General features: G+C 61.7%; 2 protein-coding genes across 5 annotated transcripts; one reads left to right on the top strand and one right to left on the bottom strand.

Annotated features, from left to right (window-relative positions):
* Window positions 1-3,609: 3,609 nt before the first annotated feature.
* Window positions 3,610-12,116, top strand: GATD1 (glutamine amidotransferase class 1 domain containing 1). Of its 4 annotated transcripts, none has more exons than XM_049652684.1 (8): window positions 3,611-3,744; window positions 5,433-5,539; window positions 6,003-6,108; window positions 6,284-6,391; window positions 7,067-7,161; window positions 8,014-8,107; window positions 8,254-8,365; window positions 8,456-12,116. In XM_049652684.1, exons 1-8 carry the CDS (start codon window positions 3,681-3,683, stop codon window positions 8,460-8,462), a joined length of 693 nt encoding a protein of 230 aa, XP_049508641.1. In that variant the 5' UTR covers window positions 3,611-3,680; the 3' UTR covers window positions 8,463-12,116. The 4 variants fall into 4 exon arrangements, with proteins under 4 accessions (XP_049508642.1, XP_049508641.1, XP_049508643.1 ...); XM_049652686.1 differs by having other exon boundaries at window positions 3,613-3,744; window positions 5,419-5,495; XM_049652685.1 differs by lacking the exon at window positions 8,456-12,116 and having other exon boundaries at window positions 3,610-3,744; window positions 8,254-8,369.
* Window positions 11,306-19,948, bottom strand: TALDO1 (transaldolase 1). The gene is made up of 8 exons (XM_049652683.1): window positions 19,805-19,948; window positions 16,696-16,819; window positions 15,238-15,345; window positions 14,892-15,023; window positions 12,267-12,442; window positions 11,972-12,169; window positions 11,676-11,821; window positions 11,306-11,520 (listed from the first exon to the last, which is right to left on the bottom strand). The coding sequence occupies exons 1-8, from the start codon at window positions 19,899-19,901 to the stop codon at window positions 11,488-11,490; spliced, it is 1,014 nt and encodes a 337-aa protein (XP_049508640.1). The 5' UTR covers window positions 19,902-19,948; the 3' UTR covers window positions 11,306-11,487.
* Between the last annotated feature and the right edge of the window lie 4,423 nt (window positions 19,949-24,371).

Genomic DNA, 24,371 nt, shown 5'->3' with positions numbered 1-24,371 from the left:
GGTGAAGGGATCCTGTGCTCCCAGCCCACTGCCCTGGCCTCAGCAGCCCCCCATGCCCTAGGGGCTGCCATTTGCCACCCCCTGCTGTCTGGTTCAGGGCCTACAGGACTCACAAGTGCCTGGGGTCTAAGTCTCCAGACCCCACCCGGCCCAGCCTCAGCCAAAGAAAAACCAGGAGCTGAGGGGTCCAAGCCCAGCTGGGAAGAGGGGTGCATCTGGGGCCAGAGACATGAGTCACCTGGCAGGCGGCCTGGCCGGCAGGGCTGCCCATGACACACCGGCCCTGAGAGAGAGGCCAGTCCCAAGTCTCCTGAGGTCCACCCAGTGGTTGGGCTGAGCTAATGGGGGTGGAGGGCGAGGGGGGCTTGTAAGTTTGGAGGGTGTTCTCAGGAGGGGAGTGCTGGGCAAACAGTGCATCTGGTGCCCATGGGCTTTGAGGGACAGTTAGGAGTCTGACAGACAAGGAGGAACTCTAGCATTTCAAAGGGAGGCCTAGCTGGTGCAAAGGCACCCAGGACAAGGCTCAGACATACTCTGAGAATGAGGAAGTTGCTAAGGAAGGAAGGAGGGGAGACTGGGGGTCCTGAGGCATCGGTCAGCCCGCCTGCTGGAAGGTCCTCCAGGAATGGCTCCTCACGCACCCACCCTTCCTCCATCTGGGGCAATTTCCATGGACAGGAACGAAACAACAAAACCTTTTCCTGGCGCGTGACGACAGGTCATGTGATCCCTGCACCTTGTGTTTCAGGATCCCTGAACAAAAAGCAAAACCCCGGGTTCAAGGGCATCCCTACACCTCCAGCAGAGCCTCTGTGCTCAGTCCCCAAGCACCCCTCCAGCCTTACCTGCCCCACCTGAGCAGTCACTATTGGAGGACGAGGTTCCCAAAGAGCTTGTAGACGATGCCCCAGAACTCCACGCCCATGAGCCCCATACCCCGAGACCTTATGTGTGACTCTGGGCAAAGGCCTAGGGAAGAGGCTCAGCAGGATGGAAATGGGAGGTGCCCCCTCCACGGGGCCCTAGAGGGGGAGGCCCTTCCTCTTGGGCCTGGATCCTTCCCAGGAGACAGTCATCCAGATGTGGGCCACTGGCTGCAGACCCGTCTGGTCCGCCAAGGCCCTCCTGTGCTCCACCCCTGGGAGGAAGGGTTACCTGCCAGTCTTTCCCTCTGCAGCAGCCCCAATCACACCCAAAGCAGGACCTGAGTAGCACCCTCTCCTCGCCTGCTGGAGGTGAGGGGGTCTAAGGGGCAGGGGGGCTGACCCACTGGAATGGGAACCCACTCAGGAAGTAGGCAGATGAGCCAGCACAGCTGGGTGTGTGCAGAGGGCAAGAGACCACAAGCCCACCTGGGGGGCACCCCCACCTCGGGCTCACCCCAGTCACCATGACGGGGCCTCGGGCATCATCCTGTCCAGGTCCTTACTGTCCACAGGGACACATACCGAGTGGCAGGCTGCTGCCAGACCCGGAATGAGGCTCCTGGTTGGCAAGGCCCCATATCAGCACACCTGTCCCTGTGCAGGCTGCCCACCTCAACTCCACATGCCACAGGGGACCCAGACCCTTACAGGTGCCTGTGCTGGGAGCCGCTGAGGGGCCCAAGCACGCCGCCCTGGACTGGGGTCAGGGTCATGCACACGTGCGAGAGCAAGAGCGCACATACAGGGGACGTGGACTAGGTGTGCTCCGCCTGCTGGGGTGGGTGGGTTCAGCCGGCAGGCATCGTGCAAGGGCCTGGGTGTGCAGTGGGGCGCACGCTGGTGCACACACATGCATACAACAGCCTTGCTGCACGGTGTCACAGCCAGGCTTCCTTTTCCATCCTGTTAGCGATGGAGATGACCAAAGTGGCTTAATGAGCCTGTGATGCAGGAGGAGGTAGGTGCTAGGGCTGCCCTGGGGTGGTGGTGGGGGGTGGGGGGGACAGTGCCAGCAGGAGGATCCCGTGGTCCCTGCTGAAGCCTGGCATCTCCAGCCCCTGGGTCCCACGAGTGTGCATGGCGGGGAAGCTCTTCATGTGGCTAGGCCTAGCTTGTGGTCTGACCTTAGTCCTGTTGGTTTCCATCCAAAGTCCCTCACCCACCCAACACGGCTCCTGTCCCCTGTCACCTGTCCTGAGGCCCTGCCAGCGCCAGGAGGCCCTAGCTCCTGCTTCACTCTGGAGGGAGGGTCCTGCAGGGGTTGAGGTCCTGACTGTGTCACTGCTAGTCAGGACTCCTGGGAGTGTGGGGCTTAGCCGGGCAGAGGACAGAGCCAGGGGCGGTGGAGGAGGCGTGCCCAGGAGATGCACCTTGGCCTAGACTCACCCACTCTGGCATTTCTTACCCATGACCAAGGTTTCCCTACTCAGGGCAGAGGCTGGCAGGACCTTGGGGGAACCCTGCTGTCCGCCCCTCCACCCTGGAAGCAGGGGGTCCTGGAGGTGGCCTGTGGGGCCAAAGGGTGAAGCTGCTTCTCTTAACTATCAGCTTGCGCCCAAGCCCTTCCCTGCTCTCCAGCCCAGGCCTTAGAGAACACCCAGGAATCTGCTGATGGCCCATCCGACTGCCTCCTAGACCATCTATGGAAACACTGCTCCAAATGCAGCTTGGCCAAACAACATCCTAGATTTCCTTACCAAACTCAGCACCCTGAAGCATCTCAGGAAATGATACCCACGTTCCTCCAGGGACTCATTGAGCCCCAGTGACCCTGGATACCTCTGTCTCCCCACAACCATCCTGGTGAGGCAGAACCCATCCATCCTGCCCCTGCTTCCGTGGACACCTGCACACCCCTCCCTGGCCTCCAGACTCCCACCCTGCCCTCACCAGGCCCACCCTCCGTGCCCCAGGTGAGCGGTTCATCCAGCTCCTCAGATGTGCCCCCCTATTACCCATCTGAGCTCCCACCCCGGCCCCCACCCCCTCTCCCCGTTAGCCTGCCCACTCCACTGCTCTTCTCACTAACAAACGAATGTCACCTTCTATGAATCCATATCCCAGCCCTCACCCCCAAGACATGAGCCCCACTGGGCAGGGCGCTTTGCCCCTGGCATTCCACGTTATGTCTTCAGTCTCAGTGACCAAGTATTAAATGTCCAAATCCACGAGGCAGCGACCATCATCCACGGGAAGGGACCCTGGTCCGCTGCGGGGGGGGGGGGGAAACACCTTCGCCTACAGGGAGGGACCTCCATCAACGAGGAGAGACCTTGATGTACAGGGAGGGGTCTTCGTCCACAGGGAGGGACCCACGTCCACGGAGCGCAGACCTCCGTCCACAGGCAGGGGTCTTCTCTCCCGGTTCACGCTCCTGCCCCAAGGGACGAGGGAGGCACCGTGCTCCTGACTGTGTCCAGGGGCCGGGCCAGGGGTGTGCTCGGGGCCGCTGAGGCGTCCCGCCGGGAAGTCAGCCCGCGCTCTGGGGCCGAGGTCTGAGCCCCCGGACGCCCTCCGCCCCGCTCACGGAGCTTGAGGGGGCTCGGGCCTAGGGCGCAGTCGCACGGGGCGGACTCCGCCCCTGACGCGCGCTGGGGGGCGGGGCCGGAGGGAGGAGGCACGGCGCGTGAGCCTGGCGCCGCATTGGCCCCGTAGCGAAGCGCCGCGACACGTGACCGGCGATCCCGGACCGCGCGCGCACACACGCACGTACACTTCACGCACGCGCAGGCCGCACCGGCCCCGGCCGAACCCATGGCGTCCGAGCGGCTGCAGAGCCGGCCCGCCTGCCTGCTGGTGGCCAGCGGCGCCGCCGAGGGTGAGGCTCGCGAGGGCGGGCGGGCGCCCAGCGGCGCCGGCGGGGAGGCAGGTGGAAGCCCCGCCGTGGAGAGGGAGCGTCGCCAGTGTCCCGGGCGCGGGGGCGCTGGCTGACCGCAGGGGGGCCCCGCGCCCCGGCGTTTCTGTGGGAAGAGAGCGGGTCCCGGGCTGGCGCCCGCAGGTGCCGCCTCGGGGGCGGGCAGGCCTCAGTGTGGGGAGGGGCGGGGGGTTTCTGAGGGGCCGGGTGGGCGGGGCGGCAGGCCCGGGGGCCGGGGCCTTCCGGAGCAGGTGGGTCATGAGCCTGTGCCCACCTGTCTGCTGGCTGGCTCTGCGCACACCCAGGAGGGTGAGGGGTTGGAGAAGTTTGGTTCTGGGGGCCGGAAATGTGCGGGGGCAGAGAACCCTCAGACCCGCCAGGTGGTGAAGGCACCAGGAGGGGCCGGCGTGGGGCTCGAGCAGGACAGCGGGGCTGGTGGGTCTGCGATTCCGTGCAGATTCTCGCTCAGGGCCAGCAGGGAAGGAACGAACCGACGGGCGGGGAGGCAGCTGGCTGTACCGAGCATCTGTGCTTCCTTTGTCGGAGGGAAGTGATGAGCCCTTGGTCACGTGGTGGGGGAGGTGGCGACCCAGGGTTGGGACCTGGGGTCTGGCTCTGGAGCCTGGTCTCCTTGTATTCTAGAGGCGCAAGAGGGTGAGGGAGAGGATTGCAGGTCGTGGAGTCACTGTGTGCTGAGCCCCAGGGGCCCTGAACGCTGTGCCCACACTGAGGGTGGGAGGAGCCACGGGGAACGGGGTCGGTCCTGGAGTGGCAGGTTGGGGGGTACAACCAAAGGTGGCTGGTTGGAGTGGATGAGGGTGAGGAGGCGTTGGGCCAGCTTGGCTGTGCGGTGCGGAAGGGATGTTGAGGACGTGGGGTGGGGGCACAGCTCTGACCAGGCCACGAGGCACTGTAGGCAGGATGAGGGTTCCGGCCAGAGTCCCTTGAGGAGGCCTTGGGGTGAAGCAGTGTTCAAGGAACTGAGAGCACAATCAGGCAAAGTCTGGGGGATGATTTGTGGGTACTGTCTTTGCTCAGCGCGTGCACTCTGCTCGATACGTATTAGTACAAAAGGACGAATAAAGATAGAGAAGAGGTTTAGGGGTGGGGTCGGGGATTGGGGTAAAGGTGGAAGGGTGCACACCAATCCTGTTTAGAAGCAGATAGCTCCAGCCCCAGCAGCCAGGAATCTTGTGGGCCAGACGTGGACAGAAGAGGGCTGTAAGCAGCACTGGGGATGGGGGCAGGGTCCGGGAGCCAAGTGTCCTTCAGTGAGGGCGAGGCCTGCCCGAGGGGAGTGAAGAGGGTCCCGCTGACCTTTGCCCACCCCCCAGGACATAGGGCTTGCTCAGTGTTGCCTCTCCCTGGCTGAATGTAGGGGGAGTGGGGGGTGGGCTCAGTCGATGCCCTTGGGTTTGCACTTGGGTTTGCCTTCTGAAAGGCCTTTAGTAGTCAGGCCAGGGAGACAGCCTGTCCTTTGGGGGCGGGACCTGTGGGCTGGTGCTGTGAGAGGGGGTCCTCCATTGGGGTGGGGGACCAGGAGAAGACTCCAGGCTGGAGCTGGGAGTGTGTGCCCTGCTGCCCCTCGTGCTGCCCCCAGAGCCTCGTGGCCTTTTGAGAGCCGTGTTCACCTTGCAGGTGTGTCCGCCCAGTCCTTCCTGCACTGCTTCACGTTGGCTGGCGCCGCCTTCAACCTGCAGGTGGCCACCCCTGGGGTGAGTCCAGCCAGACGCACGGACGGGCTCCTACCTTTTTGGGGGTGAGGCCGGGGGAGTGCTGTTTGTCTCAGGGAGGAGCAGGGAGCCTCAGGTTGACGTGACCCCGAGAGAGGTGGCCGGGCTGAGGACTCGGACCTTGGTGGCATCGTCAAGCTCTGGCCCCACTGTGGTGCGGGAGACCTTTTGTCGTAGGTCAGCGCCTGCACACGTGCGCGAGGGTGGTATGGACCTTCACCGGTTCTCCAGTTTTCTGTGGCGTGGGCTTTAGGGGTCACAGCGATGCCTCGAGTGTCTGTCACTTGGCATGTTTCCGTTGTCGTCCCCAGTGGGACAGTTGCTGCCACCTTATGGGTGGGAGACGAGGGCCAGCAAGGGGTGGCTGGGGGGGTGCGGCGAGGAGGGGTGAGGGGCTGGGCTGTCGGTGCCTTTGTCCCCGAGCTCTCGTCAGCCTCTGAAGTCCCTGTGAACCGACAGTGGGGTGTCTGCCTCTCGGTGCTCCTGCAGGGGAGGACCATAGACTTCGTGGACGTTAACGACAGCAACGCCCGCTGGGTGCAGGATTTCCGCCTCAAGGCCTACGCGAGTCCCGCCAAGCTGGAGTCCATTGATGGTGAGGGGCCCCGGGGGCCAGAACCTTGGGGGCTCGAGGTGCGGGATCCCGGGGGGGTTCGTGGCCTCCAGAGTGCTCCCTTGCTTCTGTTTCTGACGCACTTGCCGCGGAGCGCCATGACCGAGCCGCCCGCGTCCTCGCTGTCTGTGACCGAACTGCCGTGGTCTCCCCCCAGGTGCCCGGTACCACGCCCTCCTGATTCCCAGCTGTCCCGGGGCCCTGGCCGACCTGGCCAGCAGCGGGTCCCTGGCCCGCATCCTCCAGCACTTCCGCTCAGAGAGCAGTAGGTGACCCCTGGGACTGGGGATGTGCGTGGGGCGGCACCAACGGCCGGGAGAGGCCAGTGGGGATGGTTTGGGGGGGCAGACAGGGCAGACGCAGAGAGCCTCTGACTGACCATGAGGGCGCACGTGTTTGCACGCACAGGTGCACACACACGCGGTGGGGCGCCCCTCCCTGTGCCCCCCACCACGTGCCCCTCGGTCGCTCCCCCTGTGTGTGACCTCTTCCTGGCCTCCGTGGGGGCTGGTGGCTGTTTCCCCCAACTCGCTCTGAGGCGGGTGGGCGACCTGCCGGCTTTGTTCGTCACGGGGTTCAGGGCTGGAGGCCAGCAGGGCGAGGAGAAAGGCTGTTCTGTGGAGATGTGGCACGCTGCCCAGACCTGACAGGGATGGGGACAGGATGCTCATTAGGGACCAACAGACAGAAACCCAGGGCTCCACACAGCGACCTTTGTCAGTGGGAACAGGGCCGCCTGTGTCCAGTGTGGTCTGGACAGAGAGCGGTCGTTCCCGGCCGCCGCTGCCACCGTGGGAATGCGCTCCAGCTTCCCCCACCTGTGGTTTGGTCACTGGGCCCGTCGCGCCCCATAGGTGGAGGGAGCTCTGAGCTGGGAGGTGTGGGGAGAGGGGCAGGGGCCCCGGCGGGTGTCGGCCTCAGGCCCCGCCCCTGCTTCCAGAGCCCATCTGCGCTGTTGGTCACGGCGTCGCCGCCCTCTGCTGCGCCACCAATGAGGACCGGTCGTGGGTGTTCCAGGGCTACAGCGTCACGGGGGTGAGTGCGGTGCAAGGGAGGGTCCCAGGTCCCAAGCCGGAGAAGGCTTCAGAGGCCCGCATACGTGCTTGGAAGCACGGGGACTGTCCTCTGGCAAGGGTGACAGTCATGTGCCCAGCCCAGGATCATGGGTTTCCGGCCCCAGGCAGTGGTGCTGCTTGCTTGCTCCTCCTCACCCCTCCCCTGCTGCCCTCCGAGATGGCCCCAGGGCACAGGCACAGGCTCTGGACGAGGGGAGGGGAGCACAGGGTGGGGCTCTTAGTGTGTGTGTGTGTGTGTGTGTGTGTGTGTGTGTGTGTGTGTGTGTGGTGGGGGGGTGACTTTGGGATGCCGGGGAAGGAGCAGGGGTCAGGTCAAGACCTTGCTTTTGTCCTTGTCAAGTGCACGGCACCTTTCGTGTCCAGGAGTGAGGGAGAGGGCCTGGTCAGACAGGAGACTGGAGGGAGGGTCCAGACCTCGAGGACTGCGGCCCGACCACTTGGGTCTGCATGGGACCGGCCTGGCCAGTGGTGCGGCTGAGGTTGGGAGGGGGGAGAGCCGCAGGGGCATCTCACTGTGTGCCCCCGCGGCCCTGGGGTGGCTGTACCCACCACCCTGTCCCTGGACTCTGCCCGTTGCTACCGTTGCTACCGAGGGTCTCAGCCCTGAGGCTGCTCGCCCAGCCCAGCTCCTTCACTGGCTCATGCGCCCTGGGGCCGTGGAGGGGCGGCCCGATGGTTTTGTTGTCTGAGCACCTGCGGCGGGAGGGCGGACCCCCTGGAGCAGCGGCGCACAGCCCCAGCCCCGGTGTCCCTGCTTGATTTGGACCTTCCTGACCCCGGGGTGGGAACCCCCTCCCCCCTCCCTCCGCAGCCCTCTGTGTACGAGCTCGTCAGGGCGCCTGGCTTTGCCCGCCTGCCCCTCATCGTGGAGGACTTCGTGAAGGACGCGGGCGCCAGCTTCAGTGGTGAGCTGGGTGGGGGCCGGGGGCCGCAGCTGCGGCTGAGCCCTGGGGGAGGCCCAGGCCAAGTCCTCCCCAGGCCCCTGCGAGGGGAGAGGGGGGCGAGCCTGGCGCGGGCACTGCCTGAGGCCACGCTCTTGGGGCCCCTGCAGCCAGCGAGCCTGACGCTGTGCACGTGGTGCTGGACCGCCACCTCGTCACGGGCCAGAACGCCAGCTCCACCGTCCCAGCTGTGCAGAATCTCCTCTTCCTGTGCGGCAGCCGGTGAGGGGCCGTGGGGCAGGGGGGTGTGGGCTCCTGGCTCCTGGCAGGCCCTTTGCCGGAGCCTGACCCCTGACCTGACCTGTCCTGCAGGAAGTGACATGGCTTCCCGCGGAGCCAGCCAGCCTGCCAGTGGACGCTGCCACCTCAGGCCTCCGGGGACCCTGCCTCCGCCACCGCCCCTGAGAGCGACTTTCCCGGCCCCTGCCCGACCCTGTGGGATTGTTGGGGGCCTCCGGGACTGAGCCCTGAGGGGCGTTTTCTTTGGAGCAGAGGGAGAGCTGAGGGCCGATAGGTGGTCTCTGAGAATTCCAAGGGAGCGTAATGCGCAGAGCGGGTCTGAGTCAGCCGTGGGGTCCTGGTGTGGGGTCTCGGCGCCCCCTGGTCTTCCTGGGCGCCGGGTCTCTCGCCCTTGCCTGTCCCCGTCCGCCCAGGCTGAGCCTCGCCAGGGCACCGGGATCCCATCTTGTGTGGTGACGGTGCCTAGGCTGCTGCCTCCACCGCTGTGGGTGTTGGGGGGCTGTGCTAGCTCCCGGCCCCCAGAACGCCCCCGGACCGGCGGGTGCTGAAGGAGCCGCCCTAATTGTAATCCTTGCCTGGTGTGTGGTTTCGGATTGTGATGGCGGCACTGCGCCAGGCCAGGGTGGACCTAGGGGCAGGTGTCACCACGCTCCTGAGGGAAATGTGCGTCTTCAGAGCGGTACTGCTGGCCCACGGCGCTGCTGCCGGGCGGCCTCCAGGCTTGCAGCTGCACCTCTGCTTGTGAGTAGAAGTGACAGCGGCACAGGCCCTACCGGGCGGGAGGCTGTGCGTGTGGCCGACCTGGGTCTGGGGCGGCGGTCGGTCCGCACCATCCAGGACCCCGCAGGCCTTTGCTGGGGAGGCCCCTTCCCGGTGCGTCCGGATCACCCTGTGGTCTCCTCGGGGTGCCTGGCCCAGGCTGCGGCCCACGGTGGGACCTCCAGGAGCCGCCCGGGCCTTCTTGTGGGTCCCACCTTCCGCCGGCCCCTCCCCGTCTGGGCCCAGCTCTGCACCCAGCCCCTTGGAACAAAGGAGGAGCAAGGAAGCAAGGCATCCCTGGGTCTCAGGCCGCTCCTTCCAGTGCCGCAGATCACTCTGAGATGCTCGCACGCCCCCTCCGCTTCGGGTGTTTGCTGGGAGCACTGGACCAGGAGCTCCTGACACCGCTGTGGCCCTGCTCTGTGCCCACTGCGGGCTGGCCACCCGCACCCAGGGGCCTTGGTCCTACTCTGCCTGCACGGATCACCGCAGGTTTCTCAAAGATCACGCCTCGTGGGTATCATCTGTACCATCTACAGAGAGCTAGTGATGGTTTTGCTTCTGAGTGTCAGATCAAGGTGCCGGCGGGCCCTGCCGAGCGCCCCACACAGCCGCTTCCCGGGCAGCCGCTGTGGCTCGGCCCTGGCTTTGCCAGGTCAGGGTGTGGGGCTGGGGGTGCCTCCAGGCTTCGAGAAATGCGGGCCCCCCCGGAAGGGGCAGGGTGTGGGTGTGGGCGGCCTGCTGCTCTGGGATGCCCCCACATGCCTAGGGCTTTAAAACAGACCCTGACGTCCGCCTGCGGGAAATGACCTACGGGAACAACGCGTAAGCGTCTGTAGCAGCATTAGTCACAGTAACAAACGTAAAACAAATTGTAGTTTCCACGACCCGTGTGGTTTTTTTTAAGTTTATTTTGAGAGTGAGTGCGAATGGGGAAGGTGCAGAGAAAGAGGGAGACAGACTCTAAGCAGGTTCCATGCCATCAGCACAGCGCCTGGCACGGGGCTTGAACCCATGGACTGTGGGTGGGAGGCTGGGTCGAAGGAACAGGAAACCTTTCGGGGTGGGGGCGGCGTTTCGGAGCTCCGTGGTCTGCAGGGTCTAAGTACTAATGTCACCAGCCCGTACATGTGGGTGAGTGGGTGGGCTCAATGCGTGTTGATCGTACCCGGTCACACAGACCCGAGGCCCGGGGTCGGGATCGGGGGCAGATTCCAAGTCCTAGGGTGCAGCCTGTTGACCAGCTTGGAGAGGAAGGCCTGGCCCCAGCCTGCCTGTCAGCCGAGGCCTCGATGAGCCTCAGGTACAAAGCCGCCAGTCAGACACCCAGCAGCCCCCCCCTGCTGTGACCTGCCTGCTCCCTGCACACCCTAAGGTGGTTCTCAGCAGAGGCTGGGCCAGCTGGGGCCAGGCTCGTGTACCTGAGGTGATGCAGCCCACCGTGGGCCCTGTGCCCAGAAGCCCACCCTTGGCAAGGTGGCCATTCTGGAACCAACACCACGCCCTGATGCTCTGGCCCCAGCAGAAAGTTGGGGGGGGGCCTGGGCATCTCTAGAAAGCTGTGGGGAACAGCTTTGTGCACTTGGTGGGCGCTCCCAGGGAGAAGGGGGCACTGGCCTCCCTGCTGGCCCTTAGTGGGACCCAGGGCTGTGTCTCAGGTCTGTCCCTGACCCCCGTCTTCACCTGCACAGACCCAGAATTGTCAGCTGGAACCCTCCCTACCTGGAGGGCAGATGGGTAGCCTGTGACCCTAACGTGACCTCTTCTGGGCAGCCTCGCCCAGCCTCCTGTGCCTCTTCTGGTGGGACAGAGGGGCTACCCCGGGGGCCCCCGTCACTGCCCCCAACAAGCCCTTCCCGGTGTAGTAGGTGGTGCGCCAGTAGACGTGTCCATTCGAAGCCACGCCACGCTGGACACTCGGGGCTCGGAGGTAACAGCCGGCACATACCCAACCGTCCCCCTGGGCGGCACCCACATGGGAACCAAAGCAGCAGGGATGCCCCTGGGTGCTCCCGCCCCCTGGCTCCAGCCGCACTCGGCACAGGCTCCAGGCCCAGGGGAGGGCCTGTAACTGCATCACCCCGGCTGGACTCCGGTTGTAGCCAAAGGCGGGGGCCGCGGTGCTGGGAGGAGGGCTGCGGCGAGTCGGGAACGGAGCACAAGAAAAGTGATCGCTTTAATGAGTTAGGCAAAATTTGACACAGAATCTAGGATCCATCCGGGCTCCAACCGGTAAAAAATGCACAATTCAATTCATTCATCGCCAGGCCTATCACTCGCCCCCTCAGGTGGTGCAGATCCGCGCTCCGGCCTCCGGCACCTCCGGCCTCGGGCACTACTCAGGGCTACTTTCCGTTCTCTGCGCCGAACATGCGTTCCTAGGGAGGGAGAGGGAAAAGCGTGACAGGTGCCAGGAAAGGCCTTGGGGACCGGAAGGAAGCGGCCCCTCTGCCGGGGCCGCCAGAGGAGCCGACACCCCCGAGTCCCCAGGGGAGGCCCCGGCCCTGCCCGGCTCGAGCCCGGGGGCGCTCACCATCAGCACCCGCTCCAGCTTCACGGCGTCGGCGGCAAACTTGCGGATGCCGTCCGAGAGCTTCTCCACGGCCATCTGGTCTTCGTTGTGCAGCCAGCGGAAGGCCTTCTCATCCAGGTGCACCTTCTCCAGGTCGCTCGCCTGGGCTGGGAGCACGGGCATCACCCAGGGCCTTCTGCGCCCCCCCCCCGTGCCCCCCTCAGGCCCCAGGCCCTTGGGCTCCAGACACAGGCGGGACGCGGTCCGCGCCCCCGGGCTGCACCCGCCCCGCGGTGACCAGGGTGAGGCGGCCTTACCCGCCTTGGCCGACAGCATGGGTGCCAGCTTGCTGTTGTCCTTGAGCAGCTCCCCCAGCAGCTTGGGCGAGATGGTGAGGAAGTCACAGCCCGCCAGCGCCTTGATCTCGCCGGTGTTGCGGAAGGAGGCGCCCATGACGATGGTCTTGTAGCCAAACTTCTTGTAGTAGTTGTAGATCTTGGTGACGCTCTTCACTCCTGCGGTGACACACACCGGGTTCCTGAGCGGCCTCCCCGCCGACAGCGCCGCCCAGAGCCGCCACCCCCCAACACTGCGCCCCGCCGCGCCCCTCACCGGGGTCCTCCAGGGGCTCGTAGGCCTTCTTGTCTGTGTTGGCCACGTGCCAGTCGAGGATGCGCCCCACGAAGGGGGAGATGAGCGTCACCCCCGCCTCGGCGCAGGCCACGGCCTGGGCAAAGGAGAAGAGCAGCGTCATGTTGCAGTGGATGCCGTGCTGCTCTTCCAGCTCCCTGAGGGGACAGGGCGGGGTGAGCCAGGCCGGGGGGGCCCCAGGAACCCGCGCAGGACCCCGCGGGACCTGGAAAGAGGCTCGCGATTCACTCAGGGGACAGGCGGGATCGGGGCGGCCCCTCCCCCCCCCACGGCACCCACATCTGCCACAGTCACCCGGGCTCTCCCTGGCCAGTGGGTGATGGGTGACTGGGATTTTCGTCAAACCCACATTTCAAAACAGAGAGAAAAGGCAAGACAGGCCCCCTGGGAGCCACAGTGGGCCTCCCGGCCCAGACACGCACATCTGCACCTGGGACCCCAGTCCCACGCCACCTCCCAGAGCTGGCCGGGGCCAGACCCCGCGGACTCACCTGACCACGGTACCGTCCCGCCCTCTGTCCCCCACCCCCTCCCCGCATCCTGCAGCCTCCCTGCGTCACCACCCACCAGGACGTGCTGGGGTTGACCCCTGAGATACGGCAATGCCCACTCTGCCACGCGCTGCGGAGTGAGCTGGGACGGCCGAGCCTGTGCTCAGGCCCCTCTAGGCACATTTCTACCCCAAGGGACAGCTTCCAAGTGGCCTCCATGGCAGCGTTCGAGAAGTATGGCTGCGGAGAGCGAGGACTGGGCGGCGGTGGGCGGCCAGCCTCTACCACGTCTCGTGCATGGCACAGCCATACGTGTTCCCGGCGCGGGCACCCGCAGCTCAGGCCGGCCCACAGGAGGTGCCGCGCTCGAGGCCAGGCCCTCCTACGACCACCACCTCGATGACACCCGGCCGCTGCGCGGGTCCGACCTAAGTGGAGGTGTTTTCGGAAGCGGCCGGTGGGGCGCTCTGGGAAGGTGGCTTTATCAAAGTGTGAGACAGGAGACAGACACTGTGGGGAAACAGTCCCTGAGCAGGGGACTCACGAAGGACAGGACTGTTCCATCTAACCCTGAGATGGTGAAAGAGAGTGCAGAAGAAACAAGCCCGATTTGGCAGCGAAAGACACAGTCGACGCAGCTAATCCTCAAGAGGACTCTGGTCTGATCTGGACGGGGCTCCGTCTGCACAGCAAGTTTCCAGCGACCACGAGGACTGCGCACGGGCGCCGCCCAGCCTTGCGTGCGGCGCGCCACCTGCCATCGGGCACGGCCCCGGGCTCCGCTTACTTAGCCCAGGCGCCCACGTGCTGACCATGCTGCTCGGGGAGGTTTGCAACCTCGTGGCACCATGCGGATGTGGCCTCAGAAGCGGCTCGGACACGGGGCACCTCGCTAGCTCAGTCGGTTCCGGGTCTGACTGGCCCAGGTGATGATCTCGTGGTTTGTGGGTTCGAGCCCCACGTCAGGCTCTATGCGGACAGCCTGGAGCCTGCTTCGGATTCTGTGTCTCCCTCTCTCTCTCTCTCTCTGCCCCTCCCCCGCTTGTGCTCTGTCTCTGTCTCAAGAATAAATAAAAACATTAAAACAAAACAAAACAAAACAGAAGTGGCTGGGACACATCTCAGCCCCATCCTGACCCGGATCTCAGTCTGTCTGCACGAGTGAGTGTCGGAGGCGGTGCCCAGGACCCTGGGATGTGCAGCTGCCTGTACGTGTCCATGTTAATGGCGCTTTCTTTCCGGCCTGGCCGTGCTGCCCAAGGACTCGGGACACTTGCGGGAGCAACGAGCCGCGGAGGGCTCGGGAAAGGGATGTGGTGAGCGGGACCAACTGACTCGGGGTCAAGAATAATTTCTAGGGTTCTCAAAAGATTTTCCAAACACTGCTGACAGAAATGACAAGTATCAAAGTAAAGGAGGAAAAACTATGGCCGCAGACGGCACAGCCAGTGGGACACGGCCAGGACCGCGCTGAGGGGCGGCACGACGTGGCAACCCTACCCCCATGAGCGTGTCCCCAAGACGTACGCCACATGCCCAAACCTGGACACGGACGTTCAAGGCAGCATCACCCGTGACGGCCCCAAAGGCGGACACACAAAATGCGGTGTAGATACAAGGGAGCATTAGCCTTAACAGGGACACAGCCCGGACACACGCTGCCACTTGCGTGAACCTCGACACCTGCCACGTGAGGGAAGCCAGACACAAAAGGTCACGTGTTCTGTGATTCTGTTGACGTGAGACACGTGGAACAGGCAAAGCCAGAGAGACAGAAAGTGGGTGAGTGGCCGCAGGTGTTAAGGGGCCCAGAAAACCCACATCCCATCGTGCGTGAGATGCCCTCGCTGGCACGGAGGCTCAGGTGTCAGTGGCCTCCGGGCAGGGACCGCTCGGGGCAGCTCAGCACACCTGGGAGGACAACCAGTCGGCTCTTTACAGGTGGTGCCGGCGGGAGGACGGGAGCCTGGGGCCTCACACAGGCCTCGCGCCTCTCTGGACGCGGCCACCCCGCACCCCGCCACCGGGAGGAGGGCCCCCCACGCGGCGCCCACCCGGGAACCTGCTGCAGAAGCCCCCTCGCAGGGGTACTTACTTTCCGGCCTGAATCCCTTCCCAGGTGGACGACAGCTTTATAAGGACCTGGTCCTTGCCGATCCCGGCCTCCTGGTAGAGCTCGATGAGGCGCCTGGCACGGGCCACCATGGCGTCCTTGTCGAAGGACAACCTAGGACAACAAGGAGCGGCCTCGCCTCACGACACCCACCGAGAAGGACCAGCCTGGAGCCCGGCTCACCCTCACACCCCTCCAGGGGCCTACGCAGAACACAGGCTGGACACCAGTCGCTGGACAGGGGGCACCACCCCGCGCTCCTCACCGAGCGAGGCTGCGGCGCCACGCGGGTCTACGGACCCCCGAGCCCGTCCACCCGAATCCTCACCTGGCATCCACTTCTGTGGATACACGGCCCGGAACCTTCTTCAATATTTCTGCTCCGAACAACACAAAAAGCTTATCCATAGCATTTTTAATCTGTTCCTCCTGTGAACTAAAATTCAAGGGAAAAAATTAGGTCAAAAGCTTGTTAGTTTTAAGGGCACGGGATTCTACAAAACAAATTCCTTTCCCTCATCTTCTCCCTCTTTTTCTAATGTTTATTTATGTATTTTGAGAGAGAGAAAGAGAGAGAGCAGGAACGGGGGGAGGGGCACAGAGAGAATCTCAAGCAGGCTCCGCACGGTCAGCACAGAGCCCTACGCGGGGCTTGATCTCAAGAACCATGAGATCACCACCTGAGCTGAAATCAGGAGTCGGATGCTTAACCGACTAACCCCCCGCCAGGCGCCCCTCGTCTTCCTTCTCTTAAACCAGAAAACCCCAAGAAAACAACACACACTTTTCCCCCCTGAACTATGGTAAAACACACACAGCGTAACAGTCACCACCGTGACCGCGTCTAAGAGCTCAGCTCGGGCCAACGCTACCGTCTGCCTGCAGAACTTCCATCGTTCCAAACGGAGTCCCTGCACCTTGTGGCACCTGACGAAAATAACCTCCTCCGTCCCCTTGCAGTGGCCTGGGCAGGCGAGTGCAGAGCGCAGTGGTTTCCAAGACGGCCCCCCGTCCGGGGGTCCTCGCCAGCCCGGCGCACACGGGAAAATCTCCAGCCCGTGCATTGCGGGCGAGGGCCCGTGGGGTGGCTGGACACAGGGATCGCTAAGAGCACCACCCGGTCACCCAATGCCAGAAGCACCGAGGCCTTGGGGACACAGCGAGGTGAAAGAGCAAGAGAAGGGACAGGCAGCTGGCTGAGGCGGGGGCCGTCCCTGGTGGAGGGCAGGGCACACACCACGCCCGCACGCCGCCCCGACCCGCGCGTCCCCCAGGTACTCCCTCGGCTGTGCACGGTCACCCTGATGAAAACTTAAAGTGACATCAGGAAGGGGTACGTGGAGGGGGAGGAACAGGGACAGATGGTAGATGGGCACCAGGGAACGTTCTAGGAGGTTCACGTACTCCAGGACCGGATTGTGGGGACGGCTGCACCACTGAATACATTTATCAGAACACACGGAGCTGTGCGCTTGGCGAGTCTTTCTCTAGTAAAGCTGTTAAGAGATAATAAAATGACAGAAGGCAGGTCGGTGATTGCCGGGGCCGGGAGACTTGCCACAAGAGGGGAGGGAGGGACTTTCGGGGTGCTGCGCCTTAACTGGGGAGTTTACAGAGGGTACACGCTCCGGTAAACGACATTCATTGAACCGGACACTTCCTATGGCTGCAGTTTCCTCCATGTAAATTACACTCTGAGAAAGTTGATAAAAACAAACATAAAAAACCCAGCTTCCAGAGTCTAAGAGGCTCAAGAACTAAGATGCGGTTGGGGCCCTGAGCTCACCCGCCCAGCTTCTTGCCATAGGCGATGGCCTCGTCCAGCAGCCCCTCGTAGGCGGGCATCTGTGCCGCGGCCAGGATCAGGGAGGGGTTGGTGGTGGCGTCCTGGGGCTTGTACTCATCGATGGCTAGGGAAAAGATCAAGGAGAGTAGGAGAGTCGGTGGGGTGCTCGCTCCTCCCCCCTCCCCAGTCCTCCACGAGTCCCCCAGACATGGACACAGAGTCGCACTTCGCACACATTCCTTCCCTGTCCCGGAAGGCTGGGCAAGGGGTGGCGGTTTGCACAATAACAAAACAACAACCAAGATTAAGGCCAGAGATCAAATAGAAATGTGCTCCTGTGAGGGCTGGTTCACCGCTGAGGCGCAAGGGAGGCCGGGAGGCGCTGGAAGAAGCTGGAAAGGCACTTCCTGCTGCCACACCGGGGCCAGCAGGCACGCGGGCAAGTCAGCGAGTGACAGCACGCGTTTACATTCAAGACCACTTGCCTTCGTTCCACTCTCCTTTCTTTTTTCACCCTAGCTTGTTCTTAGTAACCAAGCCAGGAACGAGGAGAGACCAAGGAGGCTGAACCCGGAGCCTCACCGACCCGACACTGTCAGGGCAGAGTGTGGACGAGCAGGGCCGGCCGACAGCCACCGCCACCACCGCCCACCCCCCACCCCGCCCCACCGCCCCCTGCATCATGCTGTTCACCTCTGGAGGGTTAGCTGGGGCGGTAAACTGACTGCGTGACTGAAAAGTAGTATTTTCAAAGTGCCCTTTGATGGCAAGAGTACAGAGACGGAGAACGGATTGGGGGCTTCCAGGAACGGGGAAGGGGGGCAGCTCTCAGGGGCCCAAGGGACGTCTGTGTTCTAACTGTCCGGGGGCACAAGAGTCTACGTGTGTTATCACTCACTGTGGGCAGTGCTGCTCCCCACCCCCTTTCAGGTTTCAAGCTGGTGAACACTGAGCCACGCCTGCCACCGTGCTGGCACCAAGTTCCTGCTTCTAACAGCACACCCACGGTCACATATAATGTCACCTCTGGCGGACAGCGGGCGAAGTATACATGGGATTCTATGGGCTAATTTCACAACTTCCTGGGAGTCTATATTTCAAAATAATAAGAAGTGCTCTGGGGTGGTGTTTATGCAGGTGTGTCAAAATCCACGGAGGAATGCACTGAAATGGTGCCTTTTGTTACATAAAATTAGGTCTTGAGAAGCCTGACTTTCAGCAAACTTAAGAACAAAACCAATAATTATCTTGAGTCAACATGTGGGCTTCAGGGTCCAGGGGACTTAAACCGAATGTGAAACTGGGGGGCAGGGGCATTGTTCAGTAAAGAGCATCCATGGCTTTGACTGTATTTTCAAAGAGGTGTATGACCCACCCCACGCCCAACTCCTGCCAAGGTCACTTCACAAAATGACCACAAAACCGGATACTCAATTGACAACTATGTAATGTTTATGGATATACGTTATTAACTAATGCACATTTGTTCAAAATAAAAAATGATGGGCACTTGGGTGGCTCAGTGGTTAAGCATCTGACTTCAGCTCAGGTCATGATCTCACAGTTCGTGGGTTCGAGCCCCGCATCAGGCTGTGTGCTAACAGTGCGGAGCCTGGGGCCTCCTTTGGATTCTGTGTCTCCCTCTCTCTCTGCCCTTCCCCTACTTGTGCTTTCTCTCTCTCTCTCAAAAATAAATAAACATTAAAAAAATATGTCAACACTTGGGTTTAGATTTTGTTTTAATTGTTAATGTTTATTCATTTTTGAGACAGACAGAGCATGAGCAGGGGAGGGGCAGAGAGAGAGGGAGACCCAGAATCCCTAGCAGGCTCCAGGCTCCAACCTGTCAGCAGAGAGCCCGACGCGGGGCTCGAACTCACAAACTGCGGGATCATGACCTGAGCCAAAGTTGGACACTTAACTGCCTGAACCCCCCAGGCACCCCTAGATATTTCTTTCTTTCTTTCTTTTTTTTTTTTTTTTTATTATTCTTGAGGAGACAGAGAATTCCAAGCAGGTTCATTCAATAAGTGCCCAAATCTTGATTTCAGCTCAGGTGGTGATATCACGGTTCGGGAGTTCCAGCCCCGTGTCAGGCTCTGGGCTGACACTGTGGAGCCTGCTTCGGATTTTGTGTCGCTCACTCTCTCTGCTCCCCCACATTTTCTCTCTCTCTCAAAAATAAATAAATAAACATTAAAAAAAAAAAAAAAAGGGGGCAGCCAAATGTGCGCGTTCACTCTCCTAGATAAACAACCCTCTTACTCAGAGTTGCCAAAGAGGAATTAAGGCCTGTTTGTCAAGCCACCATGAGAAAGCAGAAAAGAAAGGAAGTCACTCTGTATTGTGTGCCCCACAACACTCATCCCATGAGCGTTTCACAATTTTCCTGAAAATCTTGTTTGTTAGGCTGGGCACGGAGCGCTAGGGATTAACGGTATCGCCCTTCCCTCCACCCGTCTGTGTGTCCCTGGTTCTCCCCGGTGAGCACAAGTCTAACTCCGGAAAATCTAAATTTTAACAGCAGGACAACCTTTGCTTTCCTAGGAGCACTGAGCTTTACCCACGCAGTGCCACGGCCCCAGGCTGTGGATGTCCACCCAGGGGGACACCCTGCCACTGACAGTCACCTGCGGCTACGGCTGTCCCCGGCGGGGTGGGAAGATGTGCAACAGGAGATTGCAAAAAGCTGGTCTTTCTGGGCCCAGAACTGACTCAAGTTCCTGCTCAGTAGGTCAACCTGTGCCGAATAAACCTGCACCTCGTGGGCAAGGGGTCCAGGTGGAAACCGGTTCCAGGTCCTCCTTGAATCTCTTCCGCAGCATAAAGCCTCGGAAAGCCCTCCCGGGGTTCCCAACAGCTCGGAGGTTGCCCCCTGCCCACCCCAGCCTGCTGCGCTCTTCACCCGCTCCCCTCAGCCCCCGCGCTCCCTCCTCCCCTACCCGCACCGGCCCTCCCCGCTTCGGGACCCCCCGATCCCGGGCCCGCGCCCCCCCCCGGACCCCGATTCCCCCGCCCGCCTCGCCCCCCCGCCCCCCCACCCCGGGCCCCGCCGGCTCTCCGCGTCCACGAACACCCGCCCCCAGCACGGCCAGTCAGCGCGCCTCACCGTGGAAGTCGCCCGTGTCGGCCACCACGGTGGTGAACTGCTTGAGCTGCTCCAGCGCGCTCTCCATCCTCTGCCGCTTTACGGGGGAGCCCGACATGGCGAAGCGGCGGCGGAGCGCGGCGGCCCACAATGCCCCGGGGGCCCCTCCGCGCCGGCCAATCGGAGAGCGGCGCGGGAAGGCGGGGCCGAGGGCGCCTCCGCCGCAGGGCGAAGCCCCGCCCGGGAGACGAAGCCCCGCCCCGGTGAGAGCGGCCCTGTGCCCCTGTCCCCCAGTCTTCGTGGGGCTGCAGGCGTCCGGGATGCACCTCCCGCCCTCAGCCTGGCCCGGCGCCCCCTCCAGGCCCTCACTCCCAAGACAGACGTGCTCATTGCCTGGGAAGGAGCCGGCTGGAGACTAGGGCCCTGTGGATTCATTCTCTCCTGCACAGATCCAGAGCCCTTCCTTGCCTTTGGTTCTGGGAATCTGTCCCAGATAAGGAACATGAAGTTCAGAAAGTGTCCCAAAGGCACTATCCATGAAATCTGTCGCAGGAACCATATAACTGCTGGTTTTATATAGGTTGTTTCTCTCTCTCTCTTTTTCTTAATGTTTATTTATTTTTGAAGGAAAGAGAGACAGGGTGTGAGTGGGGGAGGGGCAGAGAGAGAGGGAGACACAGAATCCGAAGCAGGTTCCAGGCCCTAAGCTGTCAGCACAGAGCCCGCCGCGGGGCTGGATCTCACGAACCATGAGATCATGACCAGCGCCGAAGTCAGATGCCTAACCGACTGAGCCACCCAGGCGCCCTTCTCTCTCTCTTAATTGCTATGTGGTTCTTCATTCTGGACCAAGTTTTTTGTCAGATGTGTATGTATTGTAGGTGTTTCCTCCAAGTCCGTGGCTTATCTTTTCATTTTTTCTTCACAGAGTTTTTAATGAGAAATTTTAAATTTTAATGAAATTCAACATAACAATTTTTAATTTTATGGTAAGTGCTTTTTTGTATCTTCTCTAAAAATATCTTTGCTTACTTCCAAGTGACAAAAACACTTTCCGATGGTTTCTTTTAGGGATGTTTTAGTTTGACTTTCATATTAGTTTGTGTTTTTTTACGTTTATTTATTTTTTGAGAGAGAGAGAGAGAGAGAGAGAGAGAGAGAGAGAGCGCATGAGCAGGGGAGGGCAGAGAGAGAGGGAGAAAGATAAAATCCCAAGCAGGCTCCACAATGTCGGTGCAGAGAACAGCGCAGGGCTTGAACCCGCAAACTGCAAGATCGTGACCCGAGCTGAAGTCACGCTCAACTGAATGAGCCACCCGGGAGCCCCTGGCTTTCGTGTTAGTCTTTGATGAATCTCGGACTGATTTTGTGCATGTTATGAGGTAGAGGTCAGGGGTCATTTTTTTCGACTTGGTCAATCTTTGTTGAAAGAACCTTCCACTCGTCATGGAAATACAAAAATAGGAAAGACACGCCACAGAAGAAGCTGATTAAATTAAAACCACAGGGAAATATCTCCAATCTCTTACTCAAATGGCAAAAATACCCAAAGGCCAGCAATCCCCAGCGCGGGGGAGGCCGTGGAGGAGTGGAACTCTGGAATGTACCATGGTGCGAATGAACTTTTGGGAGAAGGGTTTTGTGGTTTCTTATATGAAATTCAGCACCTACTGACCACGTGAACCAGCCCTTCTGCTCCTCAGATAAAAACACGTCCACGCAACAAGCTGCACACAGATAATCGTAGAAGTTTTATTCCAGCCCCAAACTGGAAACAACCCAACATCCATCAGCAGGAGAAGAGGACAGGCTGGTGGCCCCATGCAGGGAAATGCTACCCTGCGACGACAGGAAGGGCTAGTGACCCCGGCAGTGCCCCTGCACAACCCTCAGGAGCACTGTGCTGCCTGAAAGGAGCCAGACACCGAAGGACGCATGCCAAGGATTCCAGCGTGTGAAGTTCACGGACAGGCGGGCTGCCTCTGGGGGAGGCTGGAGCTGACCAGAAGGGCCACAGGGGAGCTTTCTGGTGCGATAGAAATACTCGCCCCAGATGCCTAGGAGTGTGGGCAGGTGAGTAGCAACAGGTCCCAGGAACTCTCGACATGTCCGTTCTCTCCCCGCCCAGACCCACCGAGCCAGGAGCCGTGGGGCAGCGAGGACGCTTCCCGGCATGTGAGCGTCTGAGAACCTCAGCCCTGGATCTTTAAGGGGCAGCGGACACTCGGTGGAGACATTTGTCAAAACACTTTGAAATGTGCACTTCACTGTATCAAGTAAGACCAAAAAAAAAAAAAAAAAAAAGACAATTACAGCAAAACAAAACAAAATACGAACCATCAGAAACAGCCCCTGTTTGGCAGCTGCCCGCTGGTTCTGAATGTGACGGCCTAGAGGGGACAGTCTCGCAGATGCAGAAAAACGGGTGCCGTGTCAGTAAGGTGTGGGCGGCGGTGTAGGGCCTGTGCCCCCGCGTTGTGGCCTGGGAGGCAGAAGGCCGGGGGCGAAGGCGATCTGCGGCTCCGGGGGAAGGACCGGCTGGTTCGCCTGTGGAGACCTCGCCCTGGCCGTCCTTGTGCTGGCGCTCGCCCTCCGTTGGCCGAGGCCGGCAAGACGCTGGGCACGGTTTACTGCCTGCGGGGTGAGAACGAGATGGGTGTGCGTGCGGGTCCAACCCCTGGTGCAATTCCCCAGAGGCGGGAGCTCTCACGGGCCCTTTTTGCAGATGCAGAACGAGGCGCTGGGTCAGCAAGAGGGGAGGACATCCCGAGGGGCCTAGCCCTCAGTCGCTCTCAGAGGCTGCCTGACTGCCAGGGCAGAGGAGGGAAGGGTCCGTGGACTTTGCACCTGCTAATCGCACTGACTCAGGGAAGGCGGGGACTGTTTCCTCCAGCCTTGCACGGAAGGGGCTGTGCCTTCCGGAAGCCCCGGGAGCCTCGCCCCTTGCTGCTGTGTTCACCACACGCCCGCATTTAGGAAGGTAGGTCTGTAAACCTTTGTCCTCAATATGGTCATCCCACTTTGCAACTAAAAACCTGGAATCAGGGGCGCCTGGGTGGCTCAGTCGGTTGAGCGGCCGACTTCGCCTCAGGTCACGATCTCACAGTCCGTGAGTTCGAGCCCCGCATCAGGCTCTGTGCTGACAGCTCGGAGCCTGGAGCCTGTTTTGGATTCTGTGTCTCCCTCTCTCTGACCCTCCCCCGTTCATGCTCTGTCTCTCTCTGTCTCAAAAGTAAATATTAAAAAAAAAATTAAAAAAAAAAAACCAAAAAACCCTGGAATCATCACCCGACATTTACAATCATCAGGGGACGCCTTCCCAGGGGCACCTCAGGCCTCCCTTCCCACAGATAATTGGGCCGCTCTCTGGGCCAGCCATCCCCCCGGAAAGGCAGACGATGCTGGGCCTGGACAGCTGGATCCCTGCCCCAGAAAAGTCAATGGTGCCCCTGGCGGGAGGCCAAGAGCACGGACAGTGGCGGTGAAGGTGTATTTGCTCCCTTGCTGCCAACTCCATGATCCCAGTGTGTGTATCCTTCAGGAAGTGGGGGCGCGGCTAGAACCCAGAGGGACCCATAAGTCACTATATTGCCACACGGATGTTCTGACAGAAGCCCAGACAGTAGCCTTAAAGGGCCAGAGTTTGAAATGTAAGTTTTGGCGGAGGGGGGTGAAGGGGTGAAGCCAAAGCCTCAGAGCTATAGAAGCAGAGGGTGAGGAGGGGAGCTTGGGGGGTCTGGGGGAACGTCTGGAGGCCTGCTGGCCAGCTGTGGCCCCATCCAGGAGGGCTAGGGTGGGGGCCAGGGGCCCGGCCCCTGTGCCTCAGCCCGCCCTGGCTCAGCCCTCCCCAGGATACCCCGAAGCCCTGAGCCAGCAGGCCTGTGCAGCAGAAGACAGGGATGACACCCAGGGCCGTCTCGCTCGGGCTGCAGGGGACCCCCAGGAGCCTCGCCGGCACCTCTACCCAGGTGCCTGGTGTACGGAGCCCTGGGGACAGATCAGGCCGGGTCAGTGGGCGGGGGGCCGGCCTGGGAGGTCCAGCCTCACCGCAGGCCTTGGAAGTAGTGGACGGTCCACACAGCCTGGCATTCGTGGGAGGGGCCCCAGATTGCGGCCAGACCAGGACAGCCCCAGGGCCCGTGGCAGGAAGGAAGAGGGGCGGCTGAATGGATGCCGACGCCGTGCAGCCACATACCAGGAGCCGCGGGCCGGGCTGCCCACGGCGGCTTCAGAATAGGCCTCCGTGCGTGTGAAACGGCGCCTCACGCAGTGTCCCGAGTCTTCTCTTTCAGCAAGAGCTGAGCTCGCTCTGGGCGCTGAGAGGGAGCACAGCGGATCTGCCACGCGGGCTGACTGGGTGTGGGGACCAGGAAGCCCGTAGGGCAGAGGCCACTGGTCTGTGCAGAGCAGGGACAGACATCGGGGAGGCCTTGCTGAGAAGCTGGCCTCGGAGAAAAGGCTCCAGGGCCTGGAGGAGAGCCAAGCAGGGCATCGCAGACCAGCCCGCCCTCCACAGGGACCTGGGTCAGAGCCCGGAGGGCTTGGAGCACAGGGCATTGGCAGCGGGGGGGGGGGGGGGGGGGGGGGG

Source organism: Panthera uncia (assembly GCF_023721935.1).
Source record: "Panthera uncia isolate 11264 chromosome A3 unlocalized genomic scaffold, Puncia_PCG_1.0 HiC_scaffold_12, whole genome shotgun sequence".
NCBI classification, from domain to species: domain Eukaryota; kingdom Metazoa; phylum Chordata; class Mammalia; order Carnivora; family Felidae; genus Panthera; species Panthera uncia.
This window is presented reverse-complemented; position numbering and strand designations above follow the sequence as displayed.

Coding starts and splice junctions, on each gene's coding strand:
- TALDO1 (XM_049652683.1), bottom strand. CDS start 19,901: ATGTCGGGCTCCCCCGTAAAGCGGCAGAGGATGGAGAGCGCGCTGGAG. Junction 12,170..12,266: donor CGAGCCCCTGGAGGACCCCG/GTGAGGGGCGCG, acceptor GTGTCACCGCAG/GAGTGAAGAGCGTCACCAAG. Junction 11,521..11,675: donor AGCTGGAGCGGGTGCTGATG/GTGAGCGCCCCC, acceptor CTCCCTCCCTAG/GAACGCATGTTCGGCGCAGA.
- GATD1 (XM_049652684.1), top strand. CDS start 3,681: ATGGCGTCCGAGCGGCTGCAGAGCCGGCCCGCCTGCCTGCTGGTGGCC. Junction 6,109..6,283: donor CAAGCTGGAGTCCATTGATG/GTGAGGGGCCCC, acceptor GTCTCCCCCCAG/GTGCCCGGTACCACGCCCTC. Junction 7,162..8,013: donor AGGGCTACAGCGTCACGGGG/GTGAGTGCGGTG, acceptor CTCCCTCCGCAG/CCCTCTGTGTACGAGCTCGT.